Source organism: Macrotis lagotis, chromosome 8 (genome assembly GCF_037893015.1).
Source record: "Macrotis lagotis isolate mMagLag1 chromosome 8, bilby.v1.9.chrom.fasta, whole genome shotgun sequence".
NCBI lineage: Eukaryota > Metazoa > Chordata > Mammalia > Peramelemorphia > Peramelidae > Macrotis > Macrotis lagotis.
This window is the reverse complement of record NC_133665.1, coordinates 18,291,116-18,312,276: the sequence shown is the minus strand read 5'-3', so window position 1 is coordinate 18,312,276 and position 21,161 is coordinate 18,291,116. Positions and strand designations below refer to the sequence as shown.

Below are 21,161 nucleotides of genomic sequence, written 5' to 3'. Positions count from 1 at the left end.
CTTTCTTTATAGATTGTATGCTTTATTAATATCCCTATTAACATTCCTGGTAATAATAGCTAACTTATGTTTTATCATTCAACTGGACTTAATACATAATTTTCTTAAAGCCCTTTAAATGTCCTGAGCCTAAGCTGTCCTGACATTTTTATCCCAGTTTTGCAGAGGTGGAAAGTGAGGTTCCAGAGAAGTTAAATTATCCAAGGTTATACAATAGAGTAAAAGATTAACCTAGGATTCAAATTCAGCCCTTTTGGTTACAAGTCCAAGGCTCTTTCCATTATTTGAATTTTTATTTCAGAAGTTAAATATAAGACAGTTTAATAAATGACTTGGATTTAAGAGAACTTGTTTTAAAAAAAAATATTTTGGTAACTGTATTCAGTATTTCTGGTTTTTTAGTAATTTTATTTTATGCATCTAAAATCATGATCCTGAGAGGAGATCCACCTAGTCTTCATCATGGTGTCCATGACACTGAAGAGGTTTTAACTCTTGGTGTAGAGACTCTTAAACTCTTGAGTCAGGTGTCTGACAGAGCTCCCCCTCATTGGATAAAAGACTTTCACTAGGTATTAAGATACCTAGTTCAGTTGTGCCTGACTCTTTCATAACTCCATTTGGGGTTTTCTTGGTGAAGATACTAGTTTGCTATTTTCTTGTCCAGTTCATTTTACAGATGAGGAAACTGGGGTCAACAGGATTATGAGATTTGCCCAGGGTCAAGGTACTAAGTGTCTGAGGCTAGATTTGAACTCAGATCCTCCTGAGCTCTATCCACCCTGGACAAATCATTTAACTCAGGATATTAAATCTCCCTGACTTCAGGCCTAGCACCATACTACCTTGAGCAGTTAGAAAGCATAGTGAGTAGAGCCCTGAAATCAGGAGGAACTGAGTTCAAATCTAGCTTCAAACACTATGTGACCTTGTGCTAGTCATTTAACCCTGATTGCACACAGGGCCGTTTCCAATCATCCTGATTCATAGCTGGCCACTGGACCCAGATGGCTCTGGGGGAGGAAGTGAGACTAGTGACTTAGAACAGCCTCCTCACTCAAATCCAATTAATGTGCTTGTCATTGTCATCTTTGAGAATGAAGGGCAAACATCAGAGACCTAAAATAAAGCAAGGAGCAAGAATTTGGAAGTTCTTTTGTTTGTCAATGGGTGTAGCATGGCATGAAGTTACATACAGTTTCTACCTTGGTACACTGTGAATTCAATCCGGGAAAATATAATTTCATAACTGCAAATGTGTTAGGCAAATTAGAGCTTGTGAATTTGTGACTTGTAAATTGGATATGATTAACACTCCCACATCCACCGATTTGTTTCTAAATTGGCTTTTTCTTCTATTGATGCTTGTACAACTTTCATTTCCATTGTCTTACAAATTGTTGTCACTGTTTTAATAAGTATGATGAACATGACTAGTCTACGTGATACTCCCATGCATTCAGTAAACTTCACATAAATCAGTCATTTCTGATAAAAGTCGCAGAGAATTTAATTACCAAGAGTTTTGCTTCAGCATGCTGCTGCCTGTGTCTGCCTGGACCTTGCTGCTGATGTGTTTGTTATTCTCTTCACATAATGGTTTGATTGATCATTTATTCTGTTGCAGAGTGACTTGTCTGTGTGCCCAGTTTGAATCTGTGTTACAGCATGGCTTGAAGAGGAGCCGAGGATTAGCATTGACAGCAGCAGCAATCAAACAGGCAGCAGGATTCTCTAGCAAGACAGAGACAGGTACTGCCTATGCTGGGGGAGTGAGGCTTGACAATTTGCCCCCTCCCTTATGACTGTCTAGGCATTTGGTACATGGAAGGGGTGTGTGTGGGGTAGAGAATAATAACTTGAATTGTAAGATTTTTTTAATTCAGTAAACAATTCAGTGCTGAATGGACTTTTTCATTCATCTTTATTCTTTAATGCAGAATTTTCAAAGCCACATTAGATTCTGAACACAAACTAAGATATGGCAGTAGGATATTTTGTGTAAAATGTATTTATTTCATAAATATGGTATAGCAGGTGACAGAAATTAATACTTTGTTTAATTTGTGCTTGTAAAGAGCATGATATTTAATAATTCTGTCTTTAAAAAGTAAGGCCTTGGTTTAAAATAGTTTTTGTATGACTTGTATGATCATTTGTTTTCGCTAAAGAAAGTCATCATGTGTGCCATGCTCCAGTTCCTGTTACTTATTTAGACTGTTGTTTACTTTGAAGCTGTCATTTATAATTACATCAGTTCTGGGGAAGAAGTCAGTGATGGTTTAAAAGTAGTTTGTGTATATGCCTCCCAACTTAGTTTAAGATCTGAATATCTTTCTAAGCATCATGGCAATGTGTGCTGTTGCTAGTTAAAATGTGCTGTCTTATGATTGCCATTGTTTCACAGGGGGAAATTGTGTCCAATTTCTATTGAAAGTTCATACCAAAACTGTTAAATATTTAGCATCATAGACTATGCCAGGGCTGGAAGGAGCCTGGGAGATTATCCAATCCAACTTCCTCAGTTCATAGATCAGATTGCTGAGGCCCAGAGAAGGGAAATGTCTAGCCCAAAGTCACCAAGCCAGTCAGTGGCAGAACTCAAATTGGAACCCAGTACTCCTGGCTCCTACCTCTTTTTCTTTCCTCTACTCTTTTTTTCTTTTGCATTCTCCCTTTCCTTTTTTCTCCTCTACCTGAAAGAATTCAGACTTCTTGAAATTAGGCATTGTGTCACTATTGCCTATCTACCACAGAGCCCAGCACATAGTTGGACTTAATAAATGTTTGTTGATAGACTCATTTCAATTCTCAGTTTTAGAAATCAAACTCTTTACCTTTGTGACTCTTTTTTTTTTTTTTACATTTCCATCCATAAGTATAGATTGAAGCTGAACATGTGGGAGAAGAATCATCCAAAAGGAAGAAAGAAAACGTTAGAGATAACAAATTTACATATACATAAGACAGCTTTTAAAAATTGAAGATAATGAGCTTTGGTCTTCAGTTAAACTCCACAGTTCCTTCTCTGGATACAGATAGTATTCTCTATCGCAAATCCCCTAAAATTTTCATCAGCTATTGGCATTGATGGAACGAGCAAGTCCATTAAGCTTGATCATTAACTCCATGTTGCTGTTATGGTGTACATTGTTCCTCTGTTTCTGCACTTCTCACTCAGCATCAATTCATGCCAGTCTTTCCAGGCTTCAGTGACTCTTTAGAGCCTCATATATCAGTAGAAAGTTCTCCTGAAAGCAGGAGCTATTTGTTTTTGTCTTTTTTTTTATCTCCAGTGCCTTGCATACAGAAAATATTTTAGAAATGTTTGTTGACTTGAATTGAATTTGACAAAGTCTAAATTCTTTAGCCTTATTCTATGTCATTTACAAACTCATACCTCCTTATCTTAATAAATTTATGTCATACTACGTCTTTATTACTTCCATTATACTACAGCCAAAGTAAACTACTTTGTCATCTCTTGTACATGTCCTGGGCTTATTAACTCATGCTATTTCCTATCTTTATAATGTCTTCCATGACCTTTTCTGCTAATTTAAAAATCCTATTTACCTTTCACAACCCAGACCAATTGTCACTTTCTGTGAAGCTTTCTGTGGTTCTTTCATCTTGTTTAGAAATGTTCTTTCCTTCAATGTCCTTGGCATAGCACTTTATGCTTCTCTTATATACTTCTATTTTTCTATTTTTTATTGTTATTTGTCTTAATGTAATTTTCTTCCATTTAACAGTAATTCTCTTTGAGAAACAGGGTCAGTGTCTTACTTATTGTTGTAACTTTGTAAGTTCCATCATGGTGTTCCCCACATTGAAGATGTTTATTTCTTCTTTAAATTGAATTGAAAGTTTAGAGAGATTTCCACTTACTTGTTTCCTATTTTCTTTCCTTTAACTCCTCTAGGAGTCATTCTCAGATCTGAGCCTAAAGGAGACCTTTTGCCCTTGCAAAAGAAACTAGTTCCTTAGATAGGAGCACATATTATATACCATATATCATATGTGGTATCAGGGAGATCTAGCATCATTAGTATGAGGGCTTTCTGAACCCATTTCAAGGCTGCCCATTCACCTTTGTTGTCTACCTGCCCCTCAGTTCTCACCTGTGACTCCAGGAAGTTGTAGTATGGTATATGAAAACAGTTTGTTTCAGTGGCCATAAAAGTGATTGAAGCAGCCCACATAGAGCTTGTTCAGACTTCTAAGATGCTTTTATGGTGCCACTGGACTTAAATGATTGAGAAAAGGAGAGTAAGCTGACAACTTTGTGCAATTCTTCCTCATTTAAATCCAATTTACAAGCAAATCAAGCTATCACCTCATGATGTTACTGGTCCTTTTCAAAAATGAAGGACTACCATCACTACCACCATATTATGTAGGTGTCTCATAGGGCAGGGTCTGAATCTGGTCATAGTTTGAACTTTGAAAATTCTTTGACTCTATTCATATGCAATCATATATCTCTCTGTCTGCCTGTTTATCTATCCATTCATCTATTCATTTATTTAGGTTTTTGTGAGGTCATGGTATTAAGTGATTTGCCCAAAGTCAAATGACTGATGTTGGATTTGAACTCAGGTCCTTCTGACTCCAGAGCTGGTGCTCAATCCACTGTGCCACCTAGCTGCCCCCAACCATTTATTTTTGTACATGGCTATGGAAAGTTACCTAGTTCTATCAAAGAGTACCAAGTACAATTTCTGAAAGTTATCTCTGGCCCTTGCGTTATCTTTCCTATTTCCTCATCAAAGTCTAGCTGGATTGTATTCATGAATTAAAAATAGATTAATTCATTATCAAAGTTATTATCTTTGTTTTATTTCGATAAACATGTGTTGGTAGCTTTGGAGCAAATTAGGAAAAAATGTGAAGACATTTGATAGTTTGCCATCATGTCTTTTATAATTATAATTCTTTAATTTATATTAATTCAATCTTCAGAGCATGCTAAATGATATTCATCTGAGAAGAGCAAGAAAACTTGATCCCTTCTAATGTTCATCAATCAGACCTCACTAATTTGTACTCTAGAAGGAGTTGAAGAGGCACACCTGTGATTAGAAAGTTTTTGATATGGGACAAATGAAAAGCATGAACAAATATGAATTAAGTTAAGGTCTTAACTATAAAACATTGACAAGTTTTAAAATTTATTTTGATAACTTTACTTTAATATGATTAGTTTCCGCTGAAATTTTGTGTGTTTTATGCATTTAATAAAATGTTCTGAGAAAAAACCCTTAGTATTGAGAGAGAGTAGTAGGGACTGCCACAGAAATATCAAGAAAAGACTTTTTGAAGTTTTTTGATGTAGTTAGAAAAATGGATAGCTTGAGTTATTGAAGGAGATCTTGAAGAGAAATTAACCTACACTAAATAATGGGAAGGTTGGTAAAGGAAGAAAATGATTTGAGTTCTGATTAGCAGAAGAATGCCTATACCAATGAGTAACTTATTTCTTGTGAAGGCACCTACCTTGTCTGAGTCTACGTAATTATGAGGCAATCTTTAGACTTTTGATTTTTTTAATTACATAAATATTTGTTTTCCAATTACATACAATGGTAGTTTCTAACAATCAGGGTTTTGAATTTTACGATTTTTTTCTCCCTTCTTCCTCTTCCCAACAGAAGGCACTCTGATATAGTCTTTACATTTGCTTCCATGTTACTCATAGATCCAAACTGAATGTGTTGAGAGAAGAAACAAATCTAAAAGGAAGAAAGAAAACATTAGAGCTAAATTACATGATACATTTGACAGCTTTTAAAAATTGAAGATAATAATCTTTGTTCTTCATTTAAACTCCATAATTCCTTCAGAGGATATTCTCCATCACAGATCCCCCAAAATTGTCCCTGATTATTCCACCGATGGTTGTAGTTAGGGTGTATAATGTTCTTCTTGTTCTGTTCATTTCACTCAGCATCAATTCATGCAAGTTTGATTTGGTTTTCTGAGGCCAAACTCAGAGCGGTATAGAGACATTAAGTAACATCAATTTAATACCTCTCCTGATTATTATTCAGTCTTTCTTATGGCTAAAAGCAGTTAGAGTTAGTGAAGAGTTTTAACTATGGAATATATAAAAAGAAATATTTTATTATTCAAACATAAGATTTGAATAAAATTGTTGTGGCCAATTACTGTACATTGAGGGCCTTATAGGACCTATTATAGGAAATAGAATGACTTTAGTTTTTCTGTGTCAGTTGTTTGTAAATTGTACTTTTTTTAGTTTTTTTTTTTCAAGGCAGTGGGGTTAAGTGGCTTGCCCAAGGCCACAAACAGGTAATTATTAAGTGTCTGAGGTCGGATTTGAACTCAGGTACTCCTGACTCCAGGGCTGGTGCTCTACACCTAGCCTCCCCTCTACTATCTTTTAAGAAAGGATTAGTTAGATAAGTCAAAGTAAGCTTCAACCTACCCTTTATCTAAAGTATCACAAATTGCAGAGGTATTTGAATTAAAGAAACTTTGCTACACAGGTGGGTTTTTTTTTTTTGTGGAAAACAAGTACATTCATTTGTGATGGTTATCCAATCAGAAACTGAAAAAAATTTTCAATAAAAATCACTGATTGCTTGCTCATTCAGCATGACACTCATAGAAAGTAACAAATCTAGACTGTACTTTGATTTTTTGCAGTAAAATTTCTGTTGAACAGAGACTGCATACAGAACACATTTTATATTATGAACATATAGATAAGAAAGTGGACAAAATATAGTTTTGAAGATAGCTAAGAAATTATATGTGGATATGCAGAGTATTATTGGGGTAGGCACTGATCATATAGTACACATGCCAAATGTTTAACTAAAAGACTATTTATGGAAAACTTGCACAAGGCAAAGGATAGTGAAGTGGTGATTATTAACAGGTTGTATAACATTACCAATGAGAAATTAGAGAGGAGAAATGGTGTAAATGATTTCAAACTAAGAATGACTAGAAAAAACATGGACTAGTCACATAGCACTAGTGAAGGACAATTCACATGTACCACTGATATCCATCCAATGTTAAGAAAACTAAAAGGAAGCTCCCACCATGCCAGGCAATCCCCTTTGAGTCAGATTTGTGGGAGGACAGGACGGTTTTCTTCTCAGCATGGATAGGTGTGAATGGGTTGCAATCTATTATTGGAAGGAGTTCCTGTAATCAATGACATTATGCAGATTCATTGGTGCATTTGAAACTTGGTGGATAGACAACACTTCCACAGCTACTAAGAGTAAGAAAAGGTCATATTTGACATTTTGTGGAGTGATAAAACATTTCCCTAGGGAATATGCTTTATCTCTCCCTTTCATGCTTCTGGAATAGATTGAGCAAGTAAATTGCACCAGATTCTGCAGGGATTAGTACAAGTTTGCTCAGTTTCTTGAAACTTGGAATCTAATTTGGGATTCAAACCATATCTGTAGAAATGGAGGATCATTATAATAAGTGGAACCTTCACCTCTACTGATCTTTTTTGATCAAAAGAGGAAGTCTACTTTTTTTTTGTTTCCTGTTCCTTTAACAATTTCAGTTCTCCTAAAATTTCTGTTTTGAAAGTATAAAAACATTTCTTCTTGGGGATAATCCTGGAAAGGATGGTTATTGAGGTTGTAAAGAACATCTTTAGATGCATAAAAGATGAATGCAGATAACAGATCTAACAGTGTAAGATTGCTTAGGGCTTGAACATTCATCCTGGAGCTCTCTAGGGCATTTACTCCGCTGTAAGAGTTTTGGACATTTTAGACTTGTCATTTTTAGCAGATGGTGAATTGGGGGTAATAAAGGGAAATGAAACTCAAGTTAGGTAAGTTTTGCAAGTTCCTAAGAATTGGTGGTGGGGAAGATTTCAACTTTTTGTTAAAATGGGGCACAATGGGAGCCATTTATAAGGGTGCTAAAAGAAGATTGAACTATTTTTTGTTGGACTTTTTACTAATGCTGTTATAGAAAGTACAATATAGTTTTATGATGTAATGGAAAGAGCACTGGAGACTTTGGTTCAATTCAGCAAACATTTAATTGCCTATGTCAGGACTGTCTAACCTTACTTTAAAAGTTTTTATTGAAACAATAGGTCATATATTTTGATTTCCTATCTTAGTGAGAGTTTTGCAGTAGCTTGGCTTAGTTTACTAAAGTATTTGGTAAACCCGCAGGTGACTGCATAAAAGGTTGCATGGGGTTCACAAGCCCATTTTGGACAGTCCTGGCCAACATCTTGCAATCTAGGCTCTACTTTTACTAGCTACTTAAATTGCATAGATTTCAGTTTTTGGTCCTGTAAAATAAGGTCAGATTATATCATCACAGTGAATGAATCAATTCATTCAATGAATGAATCTTTATGTATTCTATCTGATAAAGACCTCTATGCTATAATGGAGTTCAAATGTATTTAATTTAATTATAGATTTCAGTTATACATGCAGTTAAATGCAAAATTTGTAAAGTTTCCTCATTCCCAACTTCCAACCTTTTACCTGATTACCTGATTATACGTAGAGGGGGAGAGGTTTCCCCTTTTTCCAAAGTCTCCAGACCCTTCTGAACAGAAAATGGGCAAGACTATAAAAACCTGGCTTAAACTCCCCTCTTTGTGAGCAGACTTCAAAGTCTCTGCCCAGCCAGCCAGGCCCTTCCTTTAGTATTTCTTTAGTATTCTGGATTCATTTGTTTGATGAATATTTAATGGAAAGTAGAATGGTGTAGTGGTTCCTTGACTTGGAGGTAGGAAACTTGGATTCTCATCCTAGTAATATTGCCTACCATTTGCAAATTATTTAAATTAGTTTACTGTGTTTCCTCCCAGCTGGTGATAGTTTTTCACTTTGGTCCTCCTAAGTCATTTGTTTTGCTTCAATCTAATGCTCATCCATGCCATTTTGTCTGGTGGTTGTTTAAGTCATGTTAAACTAATACTTTCATCCAGCATTTATTAAGTGCCTAGTTCATTCAAGACACTGTGCTAGGTGCTGGAGGAAGTGCTAAGTTGATGAGGTCAAACAAGATCCTTGACCTTGTGGAACTTATGAAAACTAATAGTGATTTATAGAACCATATGGTAGAATTGGAAGGTATTTTAGAGATCATCTAGCCATTCTTCTCATTTTACAGATGAGGAAATGAGGTCCAACCAGATGAAATGACTTAGGTCACACAGGGAAGAAATAGGATTCAAACTTGGATCTTCAGACTCTATAGATACAGTTCTCTTTTCACTTATATTCATCATTTCTCCCTGTTCTAGAGAAACATGTCAGAATAGCCTGAGTGACCCTGTTGGTGGGGCTTTGGTATCCCCAATTTAAGACTGAGATGTCTCAAACAGTGAAATAATTCACACAGCCCTTCAGGATTTGTTAATGGAAGCTACAAAGTGTACAGATTTAAACCTTTTCTGCTCCTGGAGAAGCAGCTAGGGATTTGTAAACTACTCAGAATAACAAAAGACTAGGCTAGGTTTGTTTGGGAGACTGAGAGAAAGAGAGACAGCCAGCCTGGGAAAGCTGGCTGGGCGGAGACTGAAATCTGCTCACCAAGAGGGGAGTTTAAGCCAGGTTTTTATAGTCTTGCCCATTTTCTGTTCAGAAGGGTCTGGAGACTTTGGAAAAAAGGGGAAATCTCTCCCCCTCTATGTGTAATCAGGTAATCAGCTACAAGGTTGGAAGTTGGGGATTGGGAATGAGGAAACTACAAATTTCGCATTTAACTTTGGAGCAATAGCAATCAATTTATATCACAGGAGCAGATAACATTTTTACAAAATTTAACAATATAAAGGATTAAATAATCTGTTTCTAATTACAAATCTCTTATGTACATAATTCCCTGTATCACATGTCATAACTCCCTGCATCAATCTTAAGGTTTCTCTCCTGGGTCATCTTTTATTTTTTTCTTTAATACTTCAATTGGTAATCTCATTAGCTCCTATGGATTTCATTGCCATCTTTATATTAATGGTTATCATTTCTACTGTCCTGGCCTCTCTGCTGACCTCCAGTCTTATATATGAATTATTGACTTTCAGATATCATGACCTGGCTGTTTAGTTGACATATATTTAAAAATATTTTTCTAATTAAATGTAAAAATAGTTTTTTAAAATACTAGTTTTTTAAATTTAAATTTATTTTAAAATTATATTTAAAGATAATTTTCAATATTCACTTTTGTGACGTTTTCTCCTTCCTACTCTTCCCTCCTCTGATTCTAGTTTATAAAGTAATCTGATATGGTTTATACATGTACAGTCATGTCACACATTTCCATATTAATCATGCTATATAAGAAGAATTAGAAATAAAAAGAAAAAACCACCAGAAGGAAAATGCAAAAAAATATTTAAAAAAGGTAAAAATAGTATGCTTTGATATACATTCAAATTCCAGAGTTCTTTCCCTGCATGTGGATTGCATTTTTCATCATAGATCTTTTAGAATTATCTTTGATCATTATATTGCTAAGTATCATAGTTCATCATCTCAAAATTTAACATTAGTTTTTAAAAAGAGTGTCTCAAATTCTCTGTTCTCTTTTCTTCCCTCTCTGCTCTCCTCCTTTATTGAAAAGGCAAGCAATTTGAAATAGGTTAAAATGTTAAATCATACAAAACATTTACATATTGGCCACGTTGCAAAAGAAAATGCAGACCTTCCAAAAAAATATCCAAGAAAAATAAAGTTAAGAAAAAGTTTGCTTCAATCTGCATTCATACTCCCATCACTTTTTCCCTGGAAGTGTATAGCATTTTTCATATAAGTCCTTCAGAACTGTCTTGTATCATTGCATTGCTGAAAATATCTAAGTCATTCACAATTGCTATTGCTATTATTCTGTCCATTGATTTCTTGATTCTGCTCACTTCACTTTGCTGAGGTTCATGTAAATTTTATCCCAGGCTTTTCTGAAATCATCTTGTTTATTATTTCTTATAGCACAGTGGAATTCTATCACAATCATATGTCACAACTTATTCAAACCATTCCTCAACTGATAGACATTACCTCAAATTTCCATTTCTTTGCCACCAGAAAAAGAACTGTGATAAATATTTTTGTACATAAAGGTCCTTTTCCTTTTTTGTATTTTTTGGATGTCTTTGGGATACTGATCTGTAGTGGTATTATGGAGTCAAAAGTAGGCATAGTTCTATAACCCTTTGGATATAGTTATACCTTGTTTTTTTAGAATGATTAGATCAGATTACAATTTCTGCATTCTGTAGACATCTTAACTTCAGTGTACCCCAAACCAAATCACTATCATTCCTCCTAAACCCTTCCCCTCATCCCATCTTCCCTGTTAATATTACTGTCTTCCAAGTCCCTCATATTCACAAGCTTTGGTTCAACCTGGACATTGCACTATCTCTCTTTCTGCCACTCCACATCCTTGCCAAAACTTGACAATTTCATCTTTGCAACTTCTCTTGAATATTCCCTCTTCTCTGCTTGGATACTGCCACCACCACCACCTTCCTGTTGCAGGGCCTTTATCACCTCCCTCTAATAGCCTTCTGGTGTGTCCATCTCCCTTTTAGCCACCAAATGGCTTACTCTTTCTTAAACCTTACTCTGTAATACATACTCTTCTATCCAGTTACACTAGCTCCTGGCTGTTTCATCAAAGAGATGCTCCATCTCTCAGCTCTGAGAATTTTCTCTGACTGTTCCCCATTCTTGGAATGCTTTCCCTTGTCATCTCTGCTTGTTGCTGTCCCTGGCTTCCTTTAAGTCCCAACTAAAACCCCACCTTCTGCAGGAAGCCTTCACCAACCCCACTTAATTCTAGTACCTAACCTTATGTTAGTTAAATCCCATTTTCCCTATACATAGTTTGCTTAGTATATATTTGTCTACATATTGTCTTCTCAATTAGATTGAGCCAGCTTCTTTGATGGCAGGAACTATCTTTTGTCCTTTTTCATAACCCCCAGAGCTTAGCACAGGTCCTACCCCAGGCACTTAATAAATATTTATTGATTGATCCCCTTGTTAGGCAGACCTTAGTTTAAATTTTACCTTTGATTTTTAGTAGTTGTATGAACATGGGCAAATTCACTTCACTTCTCCAGTCTTTAATTTCTTTACCAATAGGGTTAAATAACACTCATTAGATTGGGAGTTCCTTGAAAGAATGGGAGTATCTTTTACCTTATTTCTGTCCCTAGACTTTAGCATAATACTGATAATTAGTTATAGGAACTTAAAAATACTTATTAACTTACTTATAATACCTATTCCACAGAATGTTGGAAGGTTTAAATGAATTAGTTTTACATAATATTCTTTGCAAATTTTAAGCTACTACATACATCTTAGTTATGAATATTATTAATACAAAGACTGTCTAATTTTTATGTCATACCTGTCATCTAGTCACAAGAACTGTAACAGTTGGCACTTAGTGTGAGATAAGAGACATAGTAAACCAAAAATCAACTGTACTGGGAAGAGGACTCCCTTAGATCTCTTGTTAGGAAAAAACTGAAAAATAATTTGGTAGAAGTTGGGTTTTAGACAAGTAACTTATACCATATTCCACAATAAGCTCCAAATAATCACATTATAAGAAATTAGAGAAGAATGGAAGATTGAATCTTTATTATGTGTGGGTAATATGTGAATTAATTTTAGATATTTTTTGTTTATTAAATGTTTTAGAATGAACAGAATTAATGCAGTTAGAATAATTAGAAAAAATTATACATTGGGGAAAATTTCTTCCATCAAGAACCATTGATAAAGGTCTAGAATCTAAAGGGAACTGACACAAAAATATATTCTTAGCAGTCATTCACCATCCAATAAGTGGTCTTAAATATATTAGTAAACAGTTTTTTAAATGTTATTTTATTTTATTTTTTCAGTTACATGTTAGTAAACAGTTTTAAAATAAGAAACCATGAAATGAAACAATAGTGATTTGTTTTTACTGAGGCCATAGTAAATAGAAGACATTGTCCTTTGGAGCATACAGAAATTAAATATGGGTGACTCATTTCAGCTCCATAAATCTGGCATGGGGATTGAAGTTATTTTCTTTTGTACAAATACTGTATATTTTAAGGTAATATACATTTTAAGTTAAGATCCTCAAAGGAAGATCTGCTTTCTTAGAACTTCAGTTATTTGCATCTGGATTACAATTTGATCATTGGGCTCATGAATTACTGACAATGTAGATTGTCAATGTAGACAATGTAGCATCATAAACTTGTTCTCGGTATTTTTTCTGAGGTATGAGCATCCAATTTACTCCTCTTTAAAGGAAAGACTGGTGGTGGGGTTTCTTTTCCTATGTAACTTTGCAGGGAGGGCACATTGGATCTTCTCCACTAAGATTCCCATCTGATACAGATTTAGAGTCAGTTTTGCAGTTTTTCAGGTATCATATGTTTTTAATTAAACTTGAAGAATATTGACAACTTTGGAAAGACCTCCAGTTCAATGAGAATATTGCTGCCCTTGGACAACTCTCTCTTTCTCTGTCTCTCTCTCTTTCACTCACTCTGTCTTTGTCTCTGTATCTCTCTATTCTTTGGAAGCTGGTTTTCAGAGATCCTGGTCATCTAATAATCTTTGCCCACTTTTGCAACTGATTTAGCTTTATGCAAATTAGACAGTATCATAGTTCCTAAATTAAATTTTGGATTCTGAATGAATTAAGTGGTGAGTGAACTGAAGATTTGCTAGCGGCAGTGGAATTCTCCTGGGATTATTCTTATCATCTCAAACATTGCTAGTGACAAGGTATAGAAAAATTGCATAGTAGTAAGCAATTTCCTAAATTGAAGGGTGAGAACACAGCTGGGAATGTTTCACCTGAATTCAAGGTCATTAGTAGGTGATTACAGTTTCTAGAAAGACTGGCTATACTGGATGGGAGTCCTTTGATTTGAAGTGTGATTGATGAACAGATGGTTTATCAGGTATTTTTAAAAACTACATTTTGGCTGAATAATCTAGGTATTATACATAACAAATTCCTTTTGGCCAGTCCTTTCCTGAAAGAGAGCTATTCTGTGGAAAGAATGCCTCTAGGTATGATAAGACTGGTTATGCAATTCATTAATATGTTGCCAAAATGACTCAGATTCCACAGGAGAATGAATGTACCTTACAAAAGAGTTTCTAGGCATCATTAATGATGATGGTCCTGTACTTTACCTTTTGCAGAGCCTGTATTTTGGTACTATGTGAAGGAAGTCCTGAATAAACATGAACTACAACGCTTCTACTCCCTGAGAAACATCAGCACAGATGTGGGAAGAGGGCGAGCTTGGCTGCGTTGTGCCCTCAATGAACACTCCTTGGAGCGCTACATCCACATGCTCCTAGCAGACAGAATTAGATTGAGGTAACTGGGTGTCTAGGGGCTTGAAGCAGCTCCTTAGATATAATAATAATAATAATAATAATAATAATAATAATAATAATAATAATAATAATAATAATAATAATAATAATAATGGTTGACCTTCATTCTCAAAGAAGATCATGACATCAGGGAGGTGATGCCATGAGAAGAACACATGAATTGGATTTGAGTGAGGGGTGCTGTAGGGGATGCCCTGGAGGCCTGCTCTTGTATACAATCCAAGGATTTTTAGATGGGGAAACCATTTTCTTTAGAAGTAAATGTAAATTTTATTTCCTTGAGAATTTAATTTGAGCTATTTTGAAATGTCTTATTCTTAGAAATTAAGAAGAGACTTGTATATGATCTGATGTTCTGCCTTTCTTTATAGATTGTATGCTTTATTAATGTCCCTATTAACATTCCTGGTGATAATAGCTAACTTATATTTTATCATTCAACTGGACTTAATACATAATTTTCTTAAAGCCCTTTAAATGTCCTGAGCCTAAGCTGTCCTGACATTTTTATCCCAGTTTTGCAGAGGTGGAAAGTGAGGTTCCAGAGAAGTTAAATTATCCAAGGTTATACAATAGAGTAAATGATTAACCTAGGATTCAAATTCAGCCCTTTTGGTTACAAGTCCAAGGCTCTTTCCATTATTTGAATTTTTATTTCAGAAGTTAAATATAAGATAGTTTAATAAATGACTTGGATTTAAGATTGGTGAAGAGTCATCAAGTTCCCATCTATTCCTCTCACAAAGTGGAATATCCTAATCTTTTACTACCCCTCTTTTGCTATAACAAATTGGCAGCATTCTGGAACCTAACTTCAATGTGATATACTGGAATGATTTCCTAAAAATAATTATTTTTAAGCCAGGTTTTGGAATTTAGAATTTATTTATTAGACAGTGGAATGTGACTGAAAGTTTTCAAGTTGATGGGGTTGGGGAGGAATTGAATGAGAAGAGATAAGCTTTAGGAAGATTAATCTCTGTATAATTTATAGGAGAAATTGAAGCTAGGATGCCTTAAGAGGTTATAATATCTCTGTTGAGGGGTTAACCAAGGCCCAAAGTGAGAGGTAGCAGAATGGAATGAAGACAATGAAAGGGAAAGATTTTGAAAGGAGATTCAACAGGATTTGCTACTGATTAGATGTGGAGAGGAAGAGACAGAGATTAAAGATCAATGATGGAGGTGTTGAGCATGAGTAATTGAATATGAATGGCTTTACCATTATCAGAAACAAAGAATTTTCAGGAGGATTGGTGTTTTTTTAAGTGAAAATTATGGTGTTTGGCCTTGACATGTTAAGTTTTAGATGCTGTTAAGAGGCAGTGTGGTATGGGTATAAAGAGCCTTAGATTTAGAATCAGAGAATTTAGGCTTGGAATCCTACCTCTGCTTTTTACAATCTTTGTGGCCTTGGGTCTCAGTTTTTTTTCATCTTTGAGATGATGAGGTTGGATAAGATTATCTCCAAGGACTTTTCAACTTCTGAAACCATTTTCTTAGTGGAGATATCAAATAAGCAGCTGGAAATATAGATCTAGGGTTCAGGAGAGATATTGGTGCTAGAAGTAGCAATTTTGAGACATTCTCTTAGACTAGGCCTTGTGAGTAGACATTGAAAGGAGATCTCTGAGAAGAGGACTGAAGACAGGACTTTGGTTAGGCAGCAAGGAGGAAGAAGAGCAGCTGGAGGAGAGAAAAGAGATGAAAGAATTAGGAGAGTCCCCTGTCTTGGATGCTAGGAGCAGAGAAAATACTAGGGAAAAAGGAAGTTGCTAGTAGGATCAAGTGTTACGAAAATGAAAAGGTAGATGTGAACTGATAAAAAGCCATTTTCTTTTTTTTATTAAAGATTTTATTTATTTTGAGTTTTACAATTTTTCCCCTAATATTACTTCCCTCCCCCCACCACCACAGAAGGCAATTTGTCAGTCTTTACATTGTTGCCATGGTATACATTGATCCAAATTGAGTGTAATGAGAGAGAAATCATATCCTTAGGGAAGAAACATAAAGTATAAGAGATAGCAAGATCAGACAATAAGATATCAGTTTTTTCCTAAATTTGTTTTTTTTTGGTCTTTTTTTGTTTTTATAGGTTTTTGCTAGGCAATGGGGTTAAGTGACTTGCCGAAGGCCACACAGCTAGGTAATTAAGTGTCTGAGGCTTTATTTGAACTCTGGTACTCCTGACTCCAGGGCTGGTGCTGTATCCACTACGCCACCTAACCGCTCCAGTTTTTTTTTTTTTTCTAAATTTAAGGTAATAGTCCTTAGTCCAACTCCACAGTTGTTTCTCTGGATACAGATGGTATTCTCTACTGCAGAGAGCCCCAAATTGTCCCTGATTGTTGCACTGATGGAATGAGCAAGGTTGATCATCGCCCCCATGTTGCTGTTATGGTATACAATGTTTTTCTGGTTCTCCAAATCTCACTCAGCATCAGTTCATGCAAATCCCTCCAGTCTTCCCTGAATTCCCATCCCTCCTGGTTTCTAATAGAACAATAGTGTTCCATGACATACATATACCACAGTTTGCTAAGTCATTGTCCAGTTGAAGGACATTTACTTAATTTCCAATTCTTTGCCACCACAAACAGGGCTGCTATAATATTTTTGTACAAGTGATGTTTTTACCCTTTTTCATCTCTTCCCTTTGGGCATAGTTCCAAATTTCTTTCCAGAAAGGTTGGATGAGTTCACAGTTCCACCAACAATGTAATAATGTCCCAGATTTCCCACAACCCTTTCAACAAGGATCATTATCCTTTTTGGTCATATTGACCAGTCTGAGAGGTGTGAGGTAGTACCTCAGAGAAGCTTTAATTTGCATTTCTCTAATAAGTAATGATTTAGAGCAATTTTTCATATGACTAAGGATTGCTTTGATCTCCTCATCTGTAAATTGTCTTTGCATATCCTTTGACCATTTGTCAGTTGGGGAATGGAAAAGCCATTTTCTTTTGAGAGAGTAGTATGATAGTTGAGATAGCAGTCATATTGTAAAGTTTGAAGATGAAATGGCTAGTGAAGTAAAAACAACAAACATAGAATACCTATGATATATCTTCGATTGGGAAGGGATCTTCTAGGTACATTAGTCCAATCCTCTTTGGTTTAATAATACTGCCTTAACAATATCCCCCAAATCACTTTGTTTATGAATATTTATGAATATTTCCAGTTCTAGTGGGGGTGAAACTCAGTACTTCATAAGATTCTCTTTATAAAACTTCAGTAGTGAAAGGAAGTAGAGATTAGTGAGTGGACAGCAGACACAAAGAGCCTTTTTTTAAAGGAAACAGTAGATAAGAGCATGTGTGTAGAAGAAGTAGCCAATGGAGAAGATGAGATCAACATTGCAAGAGGGACCAAGAAGAAAATGCCTAACCTCTTTTAATTTGTCCTCACAAATCCAATAACTTATATCATCCCACTGTTTAAAAAACAAAATAAAGCTTCATTGTCTCTATGTTGCACACTTAGTAATGAAGAAACTTCTCTTTTGAGGTTTAAAGCTCTACTAAATCATTGATAATGAGGTTGATACAGGCATTGACAGAGCTAACTCAGTTGGGTGACTTGGAAAGAAAGTGTGGGAGAGAAGAGGTATTAGACTAACTACCAAATTGAAAGTCTACAGAATCATTGTACTGACCTCACTGCTATCTGCTTGTGAAACTTAGACAGTCTACCAGTGCCATGTCAGGAAATTGCTTCCATTTACATTGTCCTAGGAAGATTCTGAAGGTCACCTGCAGGAGAAGATGCCAGACATTCTTGCACTAAACTGCTTCGCTTTCAACATTACTATAGAGAGTACAACTATGATGGGCTGGCATGTGGTTAGGATGAAGACCTACACTTGGCCAAAAAATTATTTTATGGAGAGCTCACACAGGGTAAACTCTCAAAAAGGGGTCACAAGAAGTGATCCTGGGACACTCTGAAGGTTTCTCTTAAGAACTCTGGAATTGGGGCGGCTAGGTGGCACAGTGGACAGAGCACCAGCCCTGGAGTCAGGAGTACCTGAGTTCAAATTCGGCCTCAGACACTTAATAATTACCTAGCTCTGTGGCCCTGGGCAATCCACTTAACTCCATTTGCCTTGCAAAAACCAAAGGGAAAAAAACCCAAAAAAACTTTGGAATTGATTTCACAGCATGGGAGCTATTGGCACAGGACTGCCCAGCGTGGTGTGCCCTTATCTGTGAGGGTGCTACTTTCTATGGGGAAGGCACAATTGAAGCGGCTCAAAGGAAACATGTCACCTGTAAGTTTAGAGTAGACACCCCAGGTGTGCACATGGACTATATCTGCACAGCCTGTGGTAGAGCATCCTGCTCAGGCCCAATAGGACACAGTGTAATTTGTCTCCATTATAGTGATGTCAGTTTGTCTTCTTCAGTAATGAAGGGCAAGAACCAACCAACCAACTAACTACTTACTACTTATCCTTTAAAGTTCAACTCAGATTCTACCTCTTCCCTGAAGTCTTCTACTGATACAGAAAATTATGAGAGAATTATGGATGTAGCAGAAACAAAATTCTGTAGCTTTAATGATGTAAAAATCTTGTTAATTATGGAAGGCTGTTTGTTCCTGAGATGTAAACTGACCTTAATTGTTGATTGTATCCTGTCACTTTTTACCCTGTTGTTTTGTATTTTGTCCCCCATTTCCCCCTTCACCTAACCTTGGCCTCAGATGCTGGTGTGACAGGAAGTGACACTTTGAACTTGGGGGTTAAAAGCACCTTGGGACAGAAAAGATCAGTACATAGTTTGCCACTGGAAGATGCCTGGTCTAAGATGTAAGACCAAAGGCACCGGCCCTTGCCCAACCAACCACAGAAGCGTATTTAATAGGAAACTCAGCTGTTTCTGCTATTTCTTCCTTCTTCTTTGACTCTAGCAGGATGGGTTTTTCTCATTCTCTTTCTTAGGCTATATGGAGCACTGTGGACCTCCCCTGAGTCATGTGGCCAGATTAAGCCAATTCTCATGCCTGCCCTTCTCTCTCTCTCTTTATCTCTTTCTCTTTCTCTTTCCCTCTCCCTCTCTCTCTCTCTCACTTTCACTCAAACTTCACCTAGTCTATTCTTAAAGTGGTTACTGCTTTTCTAGGAGTTTTAACCTATATTTGAAGTAATTTGTTATAATAAAATCCTGAGCAGTTTTTAAATTTCTAGAGAGCCTGTAAATTCCTTTACCTTTTCAGTGGCATTAAACCTTCTATCTTTAATCTCTAAATCTTTTATAACTGACAACACTATGACCTTACAATCCAGTAACAACCTTGTGTGGATCTTTCAAAACACTTTGTTGTTTTGTACTTCTGGAATATTTTAGGTGGTCCAGTAGACAGAATACCAGGCCTGGAGTCAGAAAGACTCACCTTTTTGAATTCAGATCAGATCTCAGATACTTACCACCTCGATGATCCTGGTCAAGTCACTTGACCCTGTTTGCCTCAGTTTCCCGTTCTGTAAAATGTGCTGGAGAAGGAAATGGCAAAGCATTCATGTATCTTTGTCAAAGAAATTCCCAAATAGGGTCACAAAGAGTTGTGCACGATTGAAACAACTGAACAGTAGCAACAACAATATCCTTAGTGTGAAATATTGTATAGTATAGTTATCTGTATTTGTAGCTTGATATTTGGCTGAAAACTCCAGAAGAGTAGGGACCATGTTTTATCTAATCTTATTATATCCCTTAGGGATAATCATATCCTCCTGAGAACTATACATGCCTCATAGATTCTTCTAGTGTTTGTTTTTTTGTGCTCAAAGTATTTCTGTGAATATACATTTGTTATATTATGTATGTGCAAATATTTGCATACAGTGAGAGAGCGAGAATATTTGCATACAAGAGCATTTCAGATTGATGTGGTGAAATTAGAGCTGACTGTGGTGTAAGGACATCCCTGGGTTCAGGTTGCACCTCTGACACTTGCTGGCTATGTGACTCTGGACAAGTCCTTTCTCAGTGGCCCAGGCCCATCTCTATTACTATATTATTGTAGAAAACAAATTGCAGAGAAGTTTTCATACTCATCGGTAGAGGGAGTTCCTCAATTGACTTCCAGCACTGATAAATTCACAGGTCTGCTCTCTTCTCCTTCCCTCTAGAACTGTTTATAAGAAATCTTAAAGAGTCTGTAGAAGTCTCTGGCAACTTTATTTACTCTTCAATTAGTAGAATTAGTAGGCCCATTTTGTAGTTCTACTACACAAACAATAGTTCTACTCTGGGTTTCAGCATCTTGGTCTGTTTTTCAGAGAATTTTTGCATGGTAGTTACCCTTAATATCTGGACTCTCAGTCTAAAGCTCTATTACGTACTGCATTTACATATATTGTATTCTTTAGATTTTTATGACTTGGCCTCCCAAGAGAACATCCAGGAAGTTATTTGGATTACAGATTCTATAATTATTCTTTGTTGAATTTGTAGTATCTACTACCCATCAGATAGCTCTATATGTATAATATTCACTTTAGTAAGAAATATGATAATCACAACTTCTAGGTGTTCTTTTAATTTATTCATTTGGTTAATAGAAAAAAATAGCTATTTCTCAGAGTCCTTCCAAAACAGGTAATCTACCATAGATTGTTTTGCATTTCCCTTTTGTTTGGCAGCATTTTCTATGAGGACTGGGCCTTTGTGATGGATGAAGAATGGTCTAGTATGCTTCCTACCATGGCAGCTGGTAAGCCTTAGTCTTAAAGCCAAT

General features: G+C 36.0%; 1 protein-coding gene across 8 annotated transcripts in view; it reads left to right on the top strand.

The window, feature by feature from the left end:
- Positions 1-21,161, top strand: part of SNX29 (sorting nexin 29) — a 718,720-nt gene that overhangs the window by 66,920 nt on the left and 630,639 nt on the right. For all 8 annotated transcript variants that reach the window (XM_074196446.1, XM_074196453.1, XM_074196450.1 and 5 more), the window contains 3 exons: positions 1,628-1,752; positions 14,214-14,394; positions 21,067-21,139. In XM_074196446.1, coding sequence (XP_074052547.1) covers positions 1,628-1,752; positions 14,214-14,394; positions 21,067-21,139 — 379 coding nt within the window. The remainder of the gene's footprint in view (positions 1-1,627; positions 1,753-14,213; positions 14,395-21,066; positions 21,140-21,161) is intronic.